At 39.4% G+C, this 22,498-nt stretch overlaps 1 protein-coding gene across 2 annotated transcripts in view; it reads left to right on the top strand.

Annotated features, from left to right (window-relative positions):
* The window catches only part of KIF14 (kinesin family member 14), a 31,987-nt gene extending 19,920 nt beyond the window's left edge, over positions 1 to 12,067 (top strand). For both annotated transcript variants that reach the window (XM_055815485.1, XM_055815483.1), the window contains exons 22-31: positions 1,507 to 1,607; positions 4,030 to 4,124; positions 4,897 to 5,118; positions 5,271 to 5,455; positions 6,055 to 6,213; positions 6,761 to 6,880; positions 9,340 to 9,414; positions 10,018 to 10,153; positions 10,300 to 11,465; positions 11,504 to 12,067. In XM_055815485.1, the coding sequence (XP_055671460.1) occupies positions 1,507 to 1,607; positions 4,030 to 4,124; positions 4,897 to 5,118; positions 5,271 to 5,455; positions 6,055 to 6,213; positions 6,761 to 6,880; positions 9,340 to 9,414; positions 10,018 to 10,153; positions 10,300 to 10,691 (1,485 nt within the window). In that variant the 3' untranslated portion in view covers positions 10,692 to 11,465; positions 11,504 to 12,067. The remainder of the gene's footprint in view (positions 1 to 1,506; positions 1,608 to 4,029; positions 4,125 to 4,896; positions 5,119 to 5,270; positions 5,456 to 6,054; positions 6,214 to 6,760; positions 6,881 to 9,339; positions 9,415 to 10,017; positions 10,154 to 10,299; positions 11,466 to 11,503) is intronic.
* Positions 12,068 to 22,498: the final 10,431 nt, after the last annotated feature.

Here is a 22,498-nt window from a genome sequence, read left to right on the forward strand (position 1 = left end):
AGCTCTTATTTGCCAGGTGACTGGTATTTTTTTTTATCTCTTAAGGAGAGAAATGTCGCAAGAAATAAGTTTATTGACTCAACATGAAGAGACAGTGTTTTCATTGCATGCCAGTGCATTTTTTTTTGTGTCTGTTTTGGAGCTGAATTCTCAAGAGACCTAAGAACTACTTGTGGGGGGAAAAAAACCAACTCAGACCTCGTGGTCCTTAAAAGTACCTTTTTTTTTTTTTTTTTTTTTGGTGATGATAGAGTATTCTGGGATCTTCCAATCTCCAGGGCTGATCATTGCATTTTATTTGTGTTTTGCTTTCTGCCATATTAATTGAAAGTTGGTTTAGACTTCAGTGAAATAATGAAGGATAAAAAAAGGGGAAGTCTTGAAGGTGAAAGAGTTGGTTAACTTGAAGGAGAGATCCAAAGCAATGCAGCAGAACCGTAGTGATCTTGTATTTTATGCTAGATGAGTTTGGAGTGTTTTGAATAATATACAAAAGAAAAATATATATTTAAGATCAGGTTTTAGATTACGGTAACAGCTTGTCTAAATTTGTTCTGTGTTTGAATTTGTGATTCTCCTGATCATATACATCCTTGTCATTCCAATATCTGTATTATGTTTAGTCTGGAGCATATTGAAAAATGAATAGAAATTGCTTCAAATAATGTATAAATAAATATTTGGATGCTTGGTACTTCCAAATGAAATTGCATTCTGGCATAAATAGTATACTTGAAATTTGCAGAGGAAGAAATGTCAGTTGTTGGAGTCTTGAAGGTGCTGGTAGGGGAAAATATGAAGGCTTTTTACACCTCAAAGCTCTCTTTTTTTTCTCTTTTTTTTTTTATTAATTTTTCTTTTTTTTTCAAACCTTAGAAAATAATTGCATGCCATTAAATAATTGTTTTATTTGAAAGAGTAACTTCTTCATATGTGAGTATCTATCTGAAATAAAAACCTTTCAATATTATGTCCAAAAAGGAAAAAAAGCCATTAAAAAAAAGCCAGAAAAAAAGTATGAGAAAACATTCTGTTATGATACAACTCTGTAATATGCAAGTATGTCCAGTGACAGAAGAATATTGCCATATTTATTGCTAAAAGCTGTTTGGATCTTAATAACATCAGAGACTGGATTCTATTTCCTGCAGAAAACTATTGCTAAAACTGTTACACAAATCCAGATATAAAAATAAATAAAACCAGTAAATTATATGCCCAGAATTTTAATAGATCTGGCACGAGGAGAGAGCTGTGAAAAAGTTTTGTACTTAGCGTTCCTGTGTCTCAGATGCTGGGTAGCTAGATGTCTTCACTAAATATTTATCTTGTTTTACTTTGTTTTTAAATAACTCAAGTTGGCTGGCAGTCGGCCAACAAAAGAAAAAACATTAAATCCACTGTTCTGCTGTTAGTAGAACATGTTGTCTTCATCCATACATTGAATGCTTTATCACTCTAATTCTGTTTAACCCTCTTCCTCCCCTGTTTTCTTCATTTTTTCAGAGTAATGATAGCAATAAAACTGTTGATGTATTTTACGACCCTGCTGATGAGTGGGAACCTGACCTTTCAGAAGCCTCAGTTTCCTCTCTTTCCAGAAGAAGGTGATACTAATTCATAATTCCTTAATCTATGCTTAAAACAAAGCAAAAAATAATTGGTGCTTGTGTACCAATAACAGTCTTTTATTTATTAATTCTTCTTTTACTTTGTTTAATATTAAACTTACAAATTCAATTTATGTATATATTTGTGAGAAGGGAGGAAAGTTTAAACTAAATATGTTACCTTACTGTGCTTTACTGGCCTCACTTATGAAATGTGTGTTAGTAAGCAATGTGCTGCTAATAAAAATTACAAGCCCACTAAAGCAGTTCAGCAGATTAAACAGCAATGTTTCTGAGGTCAGGCATAGCATATATGCAATGTACGTCTGGTCGGTGTTAGATGGTTTTATGTATGATGATTGACAGCTAGCTGGAGGTAATTAATTAAAGGCTGATCCTAATTATTTCAGAAAGCTGTCTCAGAAATTGGTACATTTGTGTGTAGCACAAGACCTCTAATTAATCTGCAGAGGACCCACAGGTTAAGGTTATAGATACCCATGTTTCATCTAAGTAGTAATAGAAGCAATTTTAAATAGGCACTTGGACATCTGTTCCTATCCTTACTTACCCCGTACACTGTGCCAATTTACATTCTTCTGTTCATTCATTCTCATCTTTCCTCGTGGACAAGATACAGGAACAAAATTTCCTCCAAATCCAGAAGTTTATTTTGTCAAAACATACGTAAAGTTTTCTAATCCGTGTGTCTAGACATCATTGGTGCAGAGTGAAATGCGTTTTAAATGCTTTCTTCACACTACTGTAATATGCAAGCACTGTTTTTAAGGAGTAAATTGCAGCTGGTCTGGGACCTTGTATTTGAAGTTTTAGCCTTGTAACAATTGTTAAAACTGACTTGCAAACTTCTGCAAGTTGTAGCTTGTAATGGAAACGCTAACAGATCCTTGATTGTAGCTTTGCTAGTGGGTAGCAACCCATATGATTGTTGTTACTCTGCTGTGAAGCAGGTTGGCTTATCTGACTGTAAATTTTGGAAAGCATTTCTGACCATTCTAACAAAAGTTATCTGCGAAGAATGCAGTGGATAAACAGTTTCCTTATTTTTAGTCCAAATACTGTTAAATGATATAATGTTGCAATACTTTTCTTTGTCTGATGCTGCCTTCTGGACAGTATTGTAACATGTGTTCCTGAGTCTCAGAAGTGTATTTGGTTTTGTTCTATTTTGAAAATGCTGAACTGAACCAGAAAAGGTACTGGAGAAGGGAAATCAGCATTGTATGCTGTGTTGACAGCAGTTAACTGATGTCAGGCATACATGCCAGTGAAATAAATTACATTGCATGCGCTACTTTAAGATTGTGCTCCTGGTGTGTAGTGTCATGCAGCATAAAGAACAGGCTGTTCAAGAAGGGAAGGGCAGTTTGGGGCTGAATGTGACAAGAGGGTAGACAGGGCAGTGCCTTTGCCAAAAAGGGCCTGGCCCCACAGTATGTGAGGTGAGCGGACTAGGTCTGGCAATGGTATTCATGGTCAGCCAACAGTCCAGTTATGTGATGTAAGTATGTATTGATGAGGTAGGGCTGAGGTTAAGCTGGGAAATTGGCTTAGTGTGTCAGGATTAGGTTCAGGGACAGTTGGTAAGGTCAACTTGCAAGTCCAGTGATTGCCTGGTATGGCCATCATGACAAAGTCCCGGGTCAAACTGGGAAGTCAGGCCTGCAGATCAATGGTGTTACATGGTCAGGTGCAGGCACTGTTACAACTACAGTGTAAGTCAGGCAGGACTGAGGGCAAGAGACTTATTTTAAATGCAGCTCTAAGAAAAGTTGGGCAGCCCCCACTGAGTCTCCTTCCAGCTGTTTCTTTAACAGCCTCAAGGCTAGCTGAGGATTCCCAAACAGCTCTCTCTGGCAAGAGCTGGCCTTGGGCACTGGCAGCTAAGCAAGCTGAGCCAGGCCAGAGGAGCTAAGTTAGCTTGTCTCACTGACAATGGAGAACTTTACAGAACGTCTGCCTTCTATGGAGAAAGAAAAGCCTATCTGGCCTTCCAAAAGTAATTCATTCTGTCCAGCCAACAAGATCAAAAAAAGCCAACATGTCTGCTTTCTATAGTCCACATAGGTAGGAAAGAAATGTGTTTTTTGTCTCAAGTTCTAGACAATAATAATAATCTAGTAATAAACCAGTCACTTAAAAACAGGAATGTAGAATGAAGATCCTGCTATAATAGCAAGAGCCTGATGAAAGTAAGTATGATCCATCCTATGGGCTGTATTGTCTTGCTTTTGCTGATTTACGTTCTGTGTTAACAAGTTCCATTAATTAAAAGTAGATGCTTGTTTTGTTTGTGTGACAGCTGTTCATATTAGTTAAACTTTCAGTGGGTATGGGGAGAGACATTCTTTTAAAGTTTGGGGTTTTTCCTCATTTTCACTCTATCATCCTCTCCTAGAAGTAGAAGTTTCATGAAGAACAAGAGAATTTCTGGATGTTTGTCCAAGATAAAATCACAACCAGTTTGGAATGTACATACTTCCTATTTAGCAGGTACTTACGATATGGCAGAGCACCTTTCATGTCATACTGAGAACTTGAAACTACTACATGTATAAAATATACGCACTTCTAATACTAGTTTTAAAAAAAAAGTATGGGTTGGAAAACAAAATTTTAGAAGTCCTGTTTATATTATGTTCAAATTCATAATGTCCAGCTGCTAACAGTAGGGTGTTTGGTATTCTTGATTATGCTTTCTCAGGGCAAAAACTTCCTGACTAGCACTTATAACCCTGTTTAAGAAATTTACATAAAACATTACTCTGCTTAACTATGCAGGTTAACTGGAGAAAGATGATAGTTCATGTAACAAATTGCCAGAGACTAAATCCTGATATAATAATTTGGAGACTTTGTGTGCTTGAGTTGTTGGTATTCATTCAACTACTGAGGTTCGCCCCCAGCTTTTTGTCAGGTTTTATAAACTTTTTTTTCTGGAATACTAGATGCTTCAGTCTCCCAAATATTTTTATGCATTCAGTTATTTTAGATTGGCTGGGTTTTGTTATTTTCTGTCTCTCTGTAGGTTTGATTGTTGGAACAGGTGGATTCATTTTAAAGAATTTCACTATAGTATTTGTCTCTGTACTAACTGAATCTAGAAACTATTTAGAATGTTGTATACATGTTTTTTCTGACTTGCTATCTTGAGTAGCTGAACATTACTGAAGATGCAATATAAAATAGTCATTAAAAAGACATGCTGACTGCTCACTCCTATGCAGAGTTTCTTTTTTTTCTGTTTTGCTTTTACATCATACAGGTTCACAGAATAAGTCCGCTATATGCCCAAGCTTTTCTGAATCGTTTCTTCCTGGAATTTGCAAGACATCTGTAAATTCAGTTTTAGATTCACTGGAACAGAATCATGAAGGAGGAAAGAGCATAGCAGATAGTCTTCTAACTAATTTGTTTATCATTTTCTCTGGAGTGTCTGCCATTTCAAAAGCCTATGAACAGCAAGATGAAGAATGTCAAGAAAACTGTAAGTTTCATTTTCATAACGGTTTAAAGGAAACATTACTAATGACTTGTCTTTCCAATCCACAAGAATTCATATGTTTGCCTATCAGAAGATTTAACATTCCTGCTTTCATTTGCAAAGGAGGCTTTCTAATAGAACTCTTTCTCTTGTAGTTTTCTCTCTTGATCGTGCTGCTCAGTCCTACAGCATCAGAATTATCTCTGCTTTTGATCAGCTTGTGGTTCTAACGAAGCTCTGGCTTAACAATGTCCAGAAGTGCCCTGGATCTATGAAAGTTGGTGAAGAAATGAAACAGGAAGTAAAGAACTTGGGAGGTTATTTACTGTTACTATTGCAGGTAAAGTATATTAAAGAATTAATCTGTATGTAGAGAAGTTCTATGCATTAATGCAGTTTTTACTACAGACTGGCTAAAAACACTTAAATGTGCAATGTATGCAATGACAAAAGACACACCTAAAGAAAACGAACAGCAAAGTGCGTGCATTTTTGCTGGCTAAACTGGTACTTCCATATGCCAGTTCAGAGTAATGCAGACTTTTCTCTGCCCAGGCCCTGACAATAATATCGGTTCTTAGATATAAAAGGGGAAAATAAACCCTGCAGTGACAAGAGTAAATGCTAGTTTAGATCATGAAGTGCTATTGTGTATAAATTTATAAACCAGTGGCCAGCAAATATGACTCTTGTTCACGCTCCAGCCTTGTGAAGAGTATTGAATTTTTGTTTTAACAGTGCAGTATAATGATATCATTCTCTGTGGTTGCAAGGTATGGTCTTTTACCTGTGGTGGATAAGCTATCGGAAGTAGGAGGATGTAAAGCTGAAAATGCCTTAATCTACTGTGTGCTATGAACTATTATGTTATAGAAAGTATGTGCTCTTTGACCAGAGATACCTTCTAGCTTCGGTGAACGCCATGCCTATATTTCTCAGGGATGTTCTTCAGATATATCCTCAATGGTAACAGAAGCATGGAGCAAAGTGAAACAAACAGTAAAGCAAACAATGAAATACATAGGACACTTGGCAGTACTCACAAGAGCTGATATTTCATTTTCTGAAGAGAACAACATTCCTGCAACTAGTCTACAGGTGAAAAAAATGTTTATTAGAAATAATAATTTTAATGTTGACATCACATTTATTTTCAGTAACTGTGTTCAGAAGCAAATTGTTACATATAAGTTTGATCAACTGAATTAAGTATTTTCAGAGTTTATGCGATACTTAATTTTTATGGCAAAAATGGATATGTTAATAGTCTTGAAATTATTCTTTTCCTTAAAAAAAACTACACTTTAAATCTGTAGAATTTCCACTTAGAAAGAAATACTGTGCTTTTAGGATTGCATTTGCACTGAGGTTGTACAAGTTTACTGAAGTAAGTGTTGAATTTCCATGAAATAGGTAATCTGTTACTAAGTACCACATTGAATTTTCAGAAATCTGAAGAAAGTTAGGAAAAGGAGGTTAAAGTGCTGAGCCCCTGTAGTCCAAGAGTTACATGTGACTGAAGAGACCAGTACTGAACAATTTGCACAAAACAAAAATATATTTCTAGCCCATTAGGAAAATCTGTTGCAATGCAAGGCCACATCAGTTCCTTTAATCACCATGTTTTGAACCTTTATTTTAAAAGGACTTTGTACTTGCCATTTATGATGGAATAGGCTCAGGGCTGGAGTTTCTCATTGATACTGTACAAGAAAAAGCAAGAGTGGTGCAGGAAGAACTCATGAAACAATATCCACAAAATGAGGTGAGATAAAAAGTAAGATTAAAAACTACTGCTGTCTCTTGGAGACAATTGATCATGTCCTATTATTTTTCAGCAATTCTGTCTACAAATTTCATAGTAGGAATACAGTTTTGATTAGTAGCAGAGATTTGAGGTAGGTGGGAAGTGGGAATATTGACCACAGTTTTGCAGAGATTTTGAGTGTTTAGTCTTTCACCTGTATGTAGACTGAACATTTAAGTGTATTTTATTTAGAATGATTTATCTGTGCATTGGAAGGCATTTTGTGTAATATTTCAGTGTAACCATGAAGGAGAGGGAGAACATGAAAACTGGCACAAAGGAGCAAGTGGACCTTTCATTCTCTATGCTACTGTTAAGCTTGATTTGCAAAGCAATGATTATTTAATATGTAGCACTTTATGATCCTGAAAGTTAATTATTTTATATTTGTAATAGTAATCACCTCTGCTATCACTACACACTATTCTTGTCAGGAAGATTGTTAGAAAGTCTGAGGACCTTCTTTTGTCATACATTGTTCTTTACAGTCCTAGTCCCAAACAATATGCTATCTAAATATTAAACTAGTTCAGTGGTACCTTTTAAGAGATAGTCTTCGCATACACTTAATGCTTCGGGTACACTGAAGCACATTCATGAACTGGCACTTTAAAGGGAAAATGTTTGGCTGAAGTAGCTATTTAATAGCACAGAAGCCAGAAATGTCCTGCTTGATTTGGTGTCATTCAGTGAAATCACAGCTGACCTTCAAATACTTTCCAGGTTGATAAGCAGCAGTGGAATTTAATTTGAACAGCTTTTTTCTAACACTTCATAGTAAAATTAAAGCAAATTAATTATATTCTATTAATGAGTTGTATGTAATGTACTGTGGAAAGGAATTACATCAATGGGAAGCTTTTATCTCTCATAGTAAGACCTCAGTTTACTTTGTAATTTTAAGAGACATTCCTACTACTTCATAATAAACACATATGTGACTACTGTTGTGTCCTTGTCCCCCTCCCCAAGATACCGGTTTAGCAGTTACATTTTATCAAATTGAATAGGTTTGGAGTTTTTTGTTTTTCAGTATGCTGAAGTCAGAATCTTCTAGGGAGGAGTTGCTCTTTCATGAAGCAAACATACTATTATTGATGTGTGTCTAATGTATTTTGTCACTTAAAGCAAAATAGACCTTATTACATGCTGAATTCATTAGTGAGTTGTTTGAGGTTTTGCCTGGAGGGGCTTTTTTTAAGCTACAGCCTGTTATTTTGTGCTTTTATTTTGCTTAGATGACAAATCATGAGGAACATGCAACTATAGGGAGTTGCACAATGTAGAGAATAAAGTATAAGGAATAAGCACTATAGTTAAAAATACTTCTCTGTCTATGAGAATTCTGGTAGGCAAGTTAGAGTACCCCTTGAATATATGCCACTTTCTTAGTGGATGAGCTGTTTTGACAGAAAGCCTGGCTGAATTCCAGGGAAATACTTTGAAAAGCTTGAAATGTTCTTCAGCAAGGTACTAGGTGTATATAGTGTAAATGGTTTCTTTCAGCGTTTGGATGTATAGGCTTGTTTTGCCATATTTTCTCTGAATAAATGTTTTGTACAGACAGCATGTAAAGCCAAAGATCACAGTTCATCTGTGTCTGAACGATCCCATCTTCTGCCTCAAGTGTTTTCATTTTTGTTCTTTTTTCTCAAAGTTGAGAAATTTGCAAAACTGTAGCCAATAAGAAAATTTATGTAATGAGTTGGGATATGTAAAATACTTCCAAACAATTTGTTACTACTAAAAAATTTGTTGCTACTTAAAAATCTGTAATATGTGACCTGGGATAAAAGGTTCAAATCAGTTAGAGAGGAGTGATAAATTGCTTCTGTCAAGGAAAGCAAAATTTTCTTCTTATTCTGGCTTTCACTGTTGTTACTCTTAAACCTACAGATAATAGTGAAACTGTCCAATATCTTTTATGTTCCTCTCTGCTTGCTTAACTCCCAAATGCTTCATGTCTCCAGCAAAAGGAATTGAGCAGTCTGTTCATTTGCAGCAGATTCCTATATATCTGCAGGATTCCCATATATGCTTGTCACTGGTGGAACCAATGTGAAGTCGGGGAGGAAACACCGGAATATTAACTAAGAGATTACCCCTGCCGCCTAGAATAACAGTGATAAAAAAAAAAATAAATTACAGGACAGTCTTTCTCTTAGCAAATACTTAAATGTGCTCACTCGATCCATATTAAGGGGTTAAATAAAACCATGCAGATATAGTTAACAATATTTTCTACAAGTTAACATTTTATTTGAAAAATTGCATGTTAAGTTGCAGAAAACATTACTTCTGCTTTTGAGTATTTTCTCATTAGTATGCCAGTGTTCGTTGTTCTCCTTCTAAAATATGAATGTACTTTTACTTTGTCTTGATTCAAGTGCACAATATAATTAAATGTTTCTTTGTAGATTCAAAATCGAATAAAGGATAGTGTTGTGGCATTGGCCAGATTCCTTGAAAGTAACATCTCTTATTGCAGAAAGGTAAGAGAAACGTTTCACAAAGTGTGCGCTTTGAGTCTACAGTTTAAATGTAAAGGATGTATTTAACAAAGAAGAGAATTGAAACTACCTTCTGTATATTTACAATTGCATGATAATACTTCATGTCTCAGTGGCATTCATGTGTGTGGAATGCTAACTATTCTGGCTACTACATTTTTGCTTAAAACTATGTGATTTTAATTTTATTTGAAGTATTTTTGGCAGTACTTTTGTCTCCCTCCTTTTTGTGATCATAATGAACAGCCTAACCACCTATTTTAAGTTGGAAGCCTCAAGTTCAGTAAAGCTAGTGTAATTGTGTTATAACTATTGTAATAGTTTATGTTTTAATTAAAAGCCAGGATACATGATTTAATATATCTCCTAAGAGCCAAACCTTTTCTGGATTTTACAATTCTGTTTGCTCTTTTTGGTCAACAATCTGCATTTCTTTTCGGAGCATCTTAAGTTTTGTGCCTTGGCATTGCTTTCATTTTGTATTTCAGCATTGGCCTGTTTTATGACACTGAATCCATAATAGGCATGTTTAATAGTCAATATACTGTCATGTATTTGATTCCTTTTAAATTGTTCTTAATACAGAAAGAAATACAGTCTGAAATACCACAAGAATGTCTGTATCAAGAAATAAAGAAAAGCACTAACAATGCTGCAAAATACTTGGAACTGGAGCAGTGCCTTGCTGAAGTCTGTGAAATTGTTTCTTCTACATTACAAGGTATGTAGCTGGGTTTGTACCTGTCTTGGTAGTAACCTGTGGACTACAGGAGAGTAGTCCTGCTGTAAAGGAAGAGGGAGGGAGGGTTACTTGCTCTTTCTTTGCAAAATGCTGCATTTGATTCTTCTTGCTTTTGTTTTTCATAGGGTCGTACAGAAGCGCAAGCCCTCTCAGGAGCTTTGCAGAAAAGATTTGTGTCATAGCTGGATATTTTAACAACTACTTCAGTTTATTTGCCTTCTCTTCTACTTCTGCAAGCAATCCTATCCAGAAAATACCCATGCCTTTTATGAACTTGGATGAATTAGACTCTCTGGTTGATTCCCTTATTCTGAATTTTGAACTTGAACAAGGACAGGCATCGCTGAAATCTCAAATTATTTGTAATGAAACTGCTGAGGGTCAAGGAGGACAGGCTGAGACAGGTGAAGTTGGAATCCCCTTCTGTTTACAAGCAAATTCAAAACACGCACACAAACTCCAGTCTTTACCTCCATTTCCTGCTGAGCTTTCACCTGGTAGGATACATTGGGTATAAAATGATATTAACAAGAAATTCAGGCAAGCTCTTTCCCTTTATGTGAAGGGGAAGTGACATATCACAAAAAGCTACCATTCATTGCTAATATTATTAGTAAGTTATACAAAAGCAAATGACATGATTCTGTAAGTACCCTAAATTTCACAAGAAAAACTGGAATTCCTTAAGGGACTGTTAGGCTTGAAAACAAAAGGCACTATATTTTAATAAAAGTCTATTATTACTTAAGCCTATAAGACATAACTTAATAAGTAAAAAAATATTTCAGATAATATGAATGGAGAAATTAAAAACTGTTGGGGAATAGCTAGGAAACACAGTAAACACTTGATAAGACAATCGCATCTCTTAATATTAAACCTTTAATTTAGGACACTTGCATAACAGTAGAAGGAGATTCCTTTGAAGAGCATTCATAATATACATTTGTTGCATACAGTTAGACAAGAAGACCTGCCTTCCTGTCTTAGACACTTGAAAGGCAGATGATGTGGGTACCAAGTATTTTCTTGACATTGTTGCTTCACCTCTGCTGCATTATAATCTAGTAGTTTTACTGCAACTTTGAAGTGGGTTTTATGCCTTTCATTTTTTAAATGCCAACCTATTTTTTTTTTATTTGTATGAAGAAAACCCTCTATTTCTGTAGGGGAAAATACAAAAGACTGTAAAAGTACAAAACCTGTGAGAGATAGTAAAATACTTTATAACCTTATTTGGTGAATGCTTTTTAAAGTGGTTTTGTAGTCCACTGAAAAATCTGGACTTAAGGTATCAGTGACGGTGCTCTTCAACTCTATTGAAGTAAGTTTGCATTGAGTGTTGTTGCTAGTGGATTATCTTTTTTTTTTGATTGATTTGTGCTATTGAGCTATGCTCAAATCACTTTCGGTACTATTTAATGTGGATGTGAAGCATAGCTCTTTCTAAACAATATATGTCATCCTATGAGGCTGTAGAGAACTTTCCCAATTAGCTACTTCCTTGTACTGAACCAGTAACCCCCACACGTTTTTCTTGAGACTAGTATAACTTAATATTTTGTCTTGTAACGCAGTCCTGCTATCAGAAATATTAAATAATCTTTACTGCAGCTAATAATTTCCTTCTCACATGAGATGTGATGTTGCTTAATCACTTTCCTCCTGTAAAGACCTTTACACGTCTGGTCACGGCTTAACAAAATATGTTCAGTTGTTTGGGTTTTCATGCTTTAAAAGTGAAGAGAAACTTAGTATATTTTGACCTTACAGAAGGAGAATCCATATTAGTATCAGGCTTCAATGTAGAATATGCCTCTGGTCCATTTGCCCTATTTTTCCCTACCTGAATATGCAAATATTATACTAATAAACACACTTAATGCTATCTTATTCATCAACCCCAGCTCCCTTACCCCATCCCCAGAGCTATTCCCAGTAATCCTTGCTACAAAACCCCTACTCCTCAGGTTTCTTATGAGTTCATGCCTCATGACTATGACTAACTCCGCTATGACTAATTTACACACTTTCTCTGAAAAAACTTCCTACCACATGCTAGCGCTGTGTCTTTGACACACTAGCATGCCAATCTGCTACACAGGCATCTCCCCCACTTAAAAACACACCTAAACATAAGAAAATGTGCCTGAACAGCCAAGGGTCGCTATGATAAAGTGAACATAGAGGTACACCAACCCTCAATTAGGAAAGTAGGAATTGAACCTACACAGAAGAGCTCAAACACCTCCATACTCCCCTTATATTATTTCCTAGTAGGGTCAGCTAAGCAAAAGCTATCAGGCCCATACCCTAAAAATGATGGTTTAACCCCTTCCCCTACTAAATGAGCCCCCTCACAAAACTAATCTCCTCCTTAAGCCTGCTCCTAGGAACAACCATCACAATCTCAAGCAACCACTGAATAATAGCCTGAACGGGACTAGAAATCAACACTCTCACCATCATCCCCTTTATCTTAAAATCACACCACCCCCAAGCCATTGAAGCTACAATCAAGTACTTCCTAGTCCAAGCAACTGCCTCCACACTAGTTCTTCTTTCAAGCACAATTCACTGGGCAGTGAGATCTCACCCAACTAACCCACCCAGTTGCCTGCCTGTTATTAACAGTAGCAATTGCAATAAAACCAGGCCTGGCACCCTTCCACTTTTGGTTCCCAGAAGTCCTACAAGGTTCACCCATAACCACTGCCCTCCTCCTCTCCACAATAATAAATCTTCCCTCCATCACCGTTCTCTTCCTAACAGCCCCCTCACTAAACCCGGCCTTACTAACAATCATGGCTATTGCATCCGCTGCTGTAGGGGGATGAATAGGGCTCAACCAAACGCAAGTCTGAAAAATCCTAGCTTTCTCATCAATCACCCACTTAAGCTGAATAACCAGCATTCTCATATACAACCCTAAACTAACCGTCTATCTTTACTCCCTAATAACTACTACTGTCTTCCTCACCCTCAACACAACATCAAAACTATCAACAATAATATCATCTTGCACAAAAGTACCAGCACTAAACACATCTCTAATACTAGCACTATTATCCCTAGCTGGCCTGCCCCCAACAACTGGCTTCTTACCCAAATGACTCATCATCCAGGAACTGAGTAAACAAGAAATATCCACAACAGCTGCCATCATTGCTGTACTATCCCTGCTAGGCCTATTCTTCTACCTACGCCTTGCATACTGCTCAACAATTGCACTTCCACCAAACATCACAAACTACATGAAACAGTGATATACCGATAAACCCACAAGCACACCAATTGCCACCCTAACTTCCCTATCAGCCCTCCTCCTCCCCTTATCCCCCATAATCTTGACCATCACCTAAAAACTTAGGATAGCCCATCTAAACCAAAGGCCTTCAAAGCATTAAAAAAAGAGTTAGACTCTCTTAGTTTCTGCTAACACCACTAAGACCCGCAGGACATTAACCTGCATCTTCTGAATGCAACCCAGACACTCTAATTAAGCTAGGACCTTTCCCCCAACAAAACTAGACAAATGGGCCTCGATCCCATAAACTCCTAGTTAGCAGCTAGGGGCTTAAACCAGCAAGGCTCTGGTACACTCTTAATGTACATCAATGAGCTTGCAACTCAACATGAACTTCACCACAGAGCCGATAAGAAGAGGAATTAAACCTCTGTAAAAAGGACTGCAGCCTAACGCCTAAACACTCAGCCATCTTACCTGTGACCTGCGGTGAATGAAGAGATGGGACGCAGCTTGATGCAAGCAAGTTGTCCCTTTATTAGTGATTTTCTTACAATTATATACGTTTCTACCTTCTACATATTACACGCTGATTGGTTAAATCTTAAGCGTAAAAAACACTGATTGGTTGATATTTAAGGCACACCGTTAGAACAATAGGAACTTACTAGTTTATCTTGACATAGCAATAATTTCTATTCCAAGGTTAGGGAGTTTCTTTCTACGCGGCTTTCTTGATTACATATTGGCGCCATCCATTCCCTTATCTGGCTACTTGTTTCTCTGTCCGTCTGGTTGCCTCCTCAACTGTAATGGCTCAGGGGTCTGCAGTTAGCTTGTTCCTTTGTTCCCAGGGCTTGTGCCCTACAAGTTCTAACAAGTCTCTATTTATCAGGCTATCAGTACTTGGACTCTTGTCCTTGAGGCCTTGTCCTACAGTGACCTTCATTAACTGATGATTATTCTCAACAAACCATAAAGACATTGGCACCTTATACCTTCTCTTTGGAGCATGAGCTGGCATAGTTGGCTCTGCCCTCAGCCTACTTATTTGTGCAGAGCTTGGCCAACCAGGGACCCTCTTAGGAGATGATAAAATCTACAACATAATTGTCACCGCCCACGCCTTTGTAATAATTTTCTTTATAGTAATATCTATTATAATCGGAGGCTTTGGAAACTGACTAGTCCCCCTCATAATTGGCGCCCCGGACATAGCGTTTCCCTGCATAAACAACAAAAGCTTCTGACTCCTACTCCCATCCTTCCTCCTCCTACTAGCCTTCTCCACAGTAGAAGCTGGAGTCGGTACGGGATGATCTGTGTATCCTCCCCTAGCAGGCAACTTAGCTCACGCTGGTGCTTCAGCAGACCTAGCCGTCTTTTCCCTTCACTTGGCAGGTGTATCCTCCATCCTAGGAGCCATCAATGTTATCACAACAGCTATTAACATAAAACCTCCAGCCCTATCACAACACCAACCCCCCCCTATTCGTATGATCCGTTCTTATCACCACCATTCTTCTCTTACTTTCACTCTCAGTTCTCGCCACCGGCATCACCATACTACTAACTGACCGAAACCTAAATACCACATTCTTGGACCCCACTGGAAAGGGAGACCCCATCCTATACCAACACTTGTTCTGGTTTTTTGGCTACCCAGAAGTCTACATCTTAATCCTTCCAGGCTTCAGAATCATCTCACAGGTAGTAGCGTATTATGCAGGCAAAAAAGAAACGTTCAGCTACATAGGAATCATTTGAACCATGCTCTCAGTTGGATGAGAGCTTCTTCGTATGAGCCCACCACATATTCACAGTAGGAATAGACGTAGACACCTGAGCATACTTCACCTCTGCCACCATAATCATTGCCATCCCAACCGGCATCAAAGTTTTTAGCTGGCTAGCTACACTACACGGAGGCACCATCAAATGAGACCCACCAATACTATGAGCCCTAGGCTTCATCTTTCTCTTCACAATTGGAGGTCTAACAGGAATCGTACTAGCAAACTCTTCACTAGACATCGCCCTACACGACACATACTATGTAGTTGCTCACTTCCACTACATCCTCTCAATAGGAGCTGTATTTGCAATCCTAGCTGGATTCACCCACTGATTCCCTCTTATTCACCGCATATGCACTACACCCCACATGAACAAAAGCCCATTTTGGAGTCATATTCACAGGTGTAAACCTAACATTCTTCCCCCAGCACTTACTAGGCCTAGCCGGTATACCATGACGCTACTCAGACCACCCTGCTGCTTACACCCTATGAAATACCCTATCCTCTATTGGCTCTCTAATCTCAATAACAGCCGTAATCATACTAATATTCATTATTTGAGAGGCATTTGCAGCAAAATGAAAAGTCCTACAACCAGAACTAACCACTACCAGCACTGAGTGAATCCATGGCTGGCCACCCCCCTATCACACTTTCGAAGAACCAGCCTTTATTCAAGTACAAGAAAGGAAGGAATTGAACCCTCACATGCTGGTTTTAAGCCAACTGCATTAAACCACTTATGGTTCTCTCTTATGGGATGTTAGTAAACCCATTACACAGATTTGTCAAGGCTGAATCACAGGCGAAACCCCTGTGCATCCCTACTATGGCCAACCAATCCCAATATGGATTCCGAGACACCTCCTCCCCCATCATAGAAGAACTTGTAGAATTCCACAACCATGCCCTAATAGTTGCGCTTGCAATCTGTAGCCTAGTTCTATATTTTTTAACACTCATACTAATAGAAAAACTATCCTCCAACACTGTAGATACACAAGAAGTAGAACTCATCTGAACAATCCTACCAGCCATCGTTCCTTATCCTACTTGCCCTACCATCCCTACAAATCCTCTATATAATAGACAAAATTGACGAACCTGACCTAACACTAGAAGTTATTGGACACCAATGATACTGAGCCTACGAATACACAGACTTCAAAGACCTAACATTTGACTCTTACATAATCCCAACAACAGAACTCCCACCAGGACACTTCTGACTACTAGAAGTTGACCGTTGTAGTTCCAATAGAATCCCCCATCCACATTATCATTACTGCCAACAACGTACTCCACTCATGAGCTGTTCCATCCTTGGGAGTAAAAACTGATGCAATCCCAGGACGACTTAACCAAACATCCTTTATCACAACCCAGCCAGGTGTTTTTTACAGCCAATGCTTAGAAATCTGCTGAGCTAATCATAGCTACATACCAATTGTAGTAGAATCTACCTCCCTCGCCCACTTTGAGCACTGATCCTCACTCCTTTCATCCTAATAATTAAGAAGCTATGTATCAGCACTAGCCTTTTAAGCTAGAGAAAGAGGAAAAAGAGGAAAACTCACTCCTCCTTAATGATATGCCCCAACTCAATCCCAACCCATGATTTCTAACAATACTAACCACCTGAATAATCTTTTCACTAATCATCTAACCTAAACTCCTAACATTTACCCCTACCCAGCACCCCTCCAATAAAACCCAAACTCTCGACAAAACTACCCCCTGACCCTTGACCATGAACCTAAGCTTCTTTGACCAGTTCTCAGGCCCCTATCTTATAGGCATACCACGAGCCCTGCTCTCCACACTCTTCCCCGCCCTCCTGCTCCCCTCCCCTGGCACTCAATGAGTCAACAACCACTTCTCCGCCCTTCAATCATGATTTATTCAACTAATTACAAAACAACTAATAATACCTCTAAACAAAAAAGGCCATAAATGAGCACTAATTCTCACATCACTAATACTTCTCCTCACAATCAGCCTGTTAGGCCTACTACCATACACATTCACCCCCACTACCCAACTATCCGCAAACATAGCACTAGCCTTCCCACTCTGACTTGCCAATCTCCTCACAGGCCTACGAAATCAACCCACAATCTCCCTAGGACATCTCTTACCCGAAGGCACCGCCACCCCATTAATCCTCGCTTTAATTATAATTGAAACTACAAGCCTACTCATCTGCCCACTGGCCCTAGGAGTCCATCTCACAGCAAACCTCACAGCAGGACATTTGCTTATTCAACTCATCTCCACAGCTACCACCACCCTACTCCCCATCATAACAACAGTATCCATCCTAACCACATCAATCTACTCACCATACTAGAAGGAGCCGTAGCCATAATCCAAGCATATGTCTTCGTTCTCCTCCTAAGTTTATATTTACAAGAAAACAACTAATGGCCCACTAAGCACACTCCTACCACATAGCAGACCCAAGCCCATGACTAATCTCTGGAGCCGCTGCCGCTCTTCTCACCACCTCAGGACTAGCCATATGATTCCACTTCAACTCCCTCCAACTCCTAACCCTAGGCCTACTCTCTATAATCCTCATCATACTGCAACAATGATGAGACATTATCTGAGAGAGCACATTCCAAGGCCACCATACACCCACAGTACAAAAAGGCCTACGATACAGAATAATCCTATTCATCACATCAGAAGTATTTTTCTTCCTGGGTTTCTTTTGAGCCTTCTTCCACTCCAGCCTAGCCCCCACACCAGAACTAGGAGGACAATGACCCCCAACAGGAATCAAACCCATAAACCCCATAGAAGTACCCCTACTTAACACAGCCATCCTCCTAGCATCTGGAGTCACTGTAATATGACCCCACCACAGCATTACAGAAGGAAACTGCAAACAAGCAATTCAGGCCCTCAGTCTAACCATCTTACTGGGAATCTATTTCACAGCCCTCCAAGCCATAGAATACTATGAAGCCCCATTCTCAATTGCTGATGGTGTATATGGCTCAACCTTCTTCATCGCCATGGGATTCCACGGCCTCCATGTAATCATTGGATCCTCCTTTCTCTCAATCTGCCTCTTACGACTAATCAACTTCCATTTTACATCACTTTGGATTTGAAGTCGCAGCCTGATACTGGCACTTCGTAGATGTTATCTGATTATTCTTCTACGTAACTATTTACTGATGAGGATCCTGCTCTCCTAGTATATTAATTACAATTGACTTCCAATCTCCAAAATCTGGTATAACCCTAGAGGAGAGCAATAAACATAATCATCTTTATACTCACCCTATCTCTCACCCTAAGCATCATCCTAATCACCCTGAATTTTTGACTCGCCCAAATAACCCCAGACTCAGAAAAACTATCCCTGTATGAATGTGGCTTTGACCACCTAGGATCAGCTTGACTGCCATTCTCCATCCGATTCTTCCTTAGTAGCAATCCTATTCCTTCTATTTGACCTAGAAATCACACTCCTTCTCCCCCTACCATGGGCCACTCAACTACAATCCCCCACCACCACTCTAACCTGAGCCCTCACAATCATTCTTCTACTCACACTAGGACTAATCTATGAATGACTACAAGGAGGCCTAGAATGAGCAGGATAAACAGCAAGTTAGTCTAACTGAGACAGTTGATTTTGACTCAACAGATCTTAGTCCTAACCTGTGACTTTCTCTATGCCACTTCTTCATCATCACTTCTACTCAGCCTTTACCCTAAGTAGCCTATGACTAGCTTTCCACTGCACTCACCTAATTTCTGCCCTACTATGTTTAGAAAGCGTAATACTATCCATATACATTGCCCTCTCAACTCTACCCATTCAAAACCAAACAACATCATTCACCCTCATACATTATATCATAACGTTCACCCTCATACTGACATTTTCAGCCTGCGAAGCTGGCACAGGCCTAGCAGCACTAGTAGCCTCAACATGTACTCATGGCTCTGACCACCTACACAACCTAAACCTCCTACAACCCTCCTACTACTCCCAACGGCCCTCCTATCTCCAACAAAATCCTTATGAATCAATACCATAACCCACAGACTCTTAATCGCCCTCCTCAGCTTACAGTGACTCCTCGCAACCTACTACCCCAACAAAGCCCTAACCCAATGAACAGGCATTGACCAAATTTCCTCCCCTCTCCTTGCTCTTACTTGCTGACTCCTGCCCCTTATAATCTTAGCCTCTCAAAATCATCTACAACATGAACCCACCTCATGAAAATGAATTTTCACTCACCCTAATCATCTCTCAACGTTTCAACATCCTAGCATTTTCAGCCACAGAACTAATACTGTTCTACTCCTCATTTGAAGCAACCTTAATTCCAACTCTGATCCTAATCACCCGCTGAGGAAACCAACCAGAATGCCTAAGCGCAGGCATTTACTTACTTTTCTACACCCTTATCAGCTCCCTACCACTACTAGTCGCAATCCTAAGCCTGCACTTACAAGCCGGCACCCTTCACCTCATGATAATAAAGATAAATCACCTCACCCTGACCCACTCCTGAATGGGCCTCCTATCAACCATAGCCCTATTAATAGCCCTCATGGTGAAAGCACTCCTGTACAGCCTCCATCTATGACTCCCCAAAGCCCATGCAGAGGCTCCAATTGCAGGCTCTATATTATTTGCAGCTCTCCTCCTCAAACTAGGAGGATACGGCATTATATGAGTAACCCTCCTAATAAACCCCCTCCTAAACCACCTTTACTACCCATTTATTGCCCTAGCACTATGAGCATTAATAACCAGCTCAATCTGCTTACAAGTCGACCTAAAATCACTCATTGCCTACTCATCTGTAAGCCACATAGGCTTTGTCATCGCAGCTAGCATAATCCAAACCTCCTGATCATTTTCAAGAGCAATAATCCTCATAATCTCCCATGGCCTAACCTCCTCCATACTATTCTGCTAAGCCAACACCAACTACGAATGCATACACAGCCGCATCCTCCTACTAATACGAGGCCCACAACCCCTTTTACCTTTAATAGCAACTTGACGATTAACAGCCAACTTCACAAACATAGCACTACTCCCAACCACAAACCTAACAGCAGAGTTAACTATCATAATTGCACTATTCAATTGATCCACCCCAACAATCCTTGTCATCGGAACAGCAACCCTACTAACCGCCTCATACTCCCTATTCCTTCTTCTCAGAACCCAACAAGGAACCACCCCCAACCATATCACCACCCTCCAAAATTCAAGTACGCAGGAACAACTCTCAAAAACCTTCCACATTCTCCCCTTACTCCTCCTTATCTTAAATCCAAGCCTAATCTCTGGAATGCCCTAATACAAGCATAGTTTAAACCCAAACAGTAGACTGCGATCCTAGGAATAGAAGTTAAACCCTTCTTGCTTGCCAAGGGGAGGTTCAACCAACAAGAACTGCTAATTCTTGCAGCTGAGTCTAAAATCTCAGCCCCCTTGATTTTAAAGGATAACAGTAATCCATTGGTTTTAGGAGCCACCCACCTTGGCACAAATCCAAGTAAAAGCAAGGGAGACCTCACTACTCCTCAATACCTCCAATACTCCTCACTTTCACAACCATTTTCACCCCTATAATCCTACCTCTCCTAACAAAGAACCTTAAAAACTCCCCAACCACCACCACCCGTGCCGTTAAAGCACGTTAAAAATTCCTAATTAGCCTTGTACCAATGACACTCTTCATATACCCAAACATAGAAAGCATTACCTCATGCTGAGAATGAAAATTCACCACAAACTTTAAAATTCCAATCAGCCTCAAAATAGACCAATACTCAATAATTTTCTTCCCCATTGCACTATTTGTAACCTGATCTATCATACAATTCGCAACATGATACATAGCCTCAGAACTGAACATTACAAAATTCTTCTCCTACCTCTCTACATTTTTAACTGCCATATTAACCCTAACCATCGCCAACTATATATTCCTATTATTTATCAGCTGAGAAGGAGTAGAAATTAGATCCTTTCTCCTAATCGGCTGATGACACGGCTGAGCAGAAGCCAATACCGCTGCCCTTCAAGCCGTACTCTATAACCGAGTCAGAGACATTGGCCTCATCCTAAGCATAGCATGAAGTGCATCCACCCTAAACACCTGAGAATTTCAACAAGCCTTCTCTCCCACATGCACCCCAACACTTCCACTACTACGCCTAACCCTAGCAGCCACAGGAAAATCAGCCCAATTCAGACTACACCCCTGACTCCCAGCAGTCATAGAAGGCCCCACTCCTGTCTCTGCCCTACTACACTCCATAGTAGTAGCGGAATTTTCCTTCTTATTCATACCCACCCAATATTCTCCAATAACCAAACTGCCCTAACCCTATGCCTATGTCTAGGGGCACTATCCACACTATTTGCTGCCACATGCTCCCTAACCCCAAATGACATTAAAAAAAATTATCGCCTTCTCTACATCCAGCCAATTAGGACTAATAATAGTCGCCATTGGACTAAACCTACCCCAACTAGCCACCCCCCACATCTCAATACATGCATTCTTTAAAGCTATATTATTCCTCTGTTCAGGCTCAATCACCCACAACCTAAATGGAGAACAAGACATTCGAAAGATAGGCGGCCTACAAAAAATACTCCCAACAACCACATCCTGCCTAACCATTGGCAACCTAGCACTAATAGGGACTCCGTTCCTAGCAGGAGGCTACTCAAAAGACCTCATTATTGAAAACCTAAATGCTTCCTACGTAAACACATGAGCACTAACCCTGACACTTCTAGCTACAGCCTTTACGGCAACCTACAGCCTCTGCATAACCACCCTTGTCCAAACAGGATTTACTGGAATTCCCCCAACAACACCAAATAATGAAAACAACCCAACAATCACCACCCCTATCCTTCGTCTAGCCTTAGGCACCATTATATCCGGCCTACTCATCACATCCTGCATTGTCCCCACAAAAACCCCAACAATAACTATACCAACCCTTACAAAAAATGCAGCCATCCTAGTCACAATCCTAGGCATCATTCTAGCACTTGAACTCTCAAACATAGCACATACCTTAACTTACCCCAAACCAAACACCTACTCAAATTTCTCCCTTAACCTAGGATACTTCAATCTACTAACACACTGTCCTAACTCCACAAACCTGCTAAACAGCGGACAAAAATTCACCCTTCACCTAATTGACCTCTACTGATATAAAAAAATGGGCCCCGAAGGACTTGCTGACCTACAACGCGTAGCCACA

The sequence above is a fragment of the Falco peregrinus genome, chromosome 10 (genome assembly GCF_023634155.1).
Source record: "Falco peregrinus isolate bFalPer1 chromosome 10, bFalPer1.pri, whole genome shotgun sequence".
Taxonomy (NCBI): domain Eukaryota; kingdom Metazoa; phylum Chordata; class Aves; order Falconiformes; family Falconidae; genus Falco; species Falco peregrinus.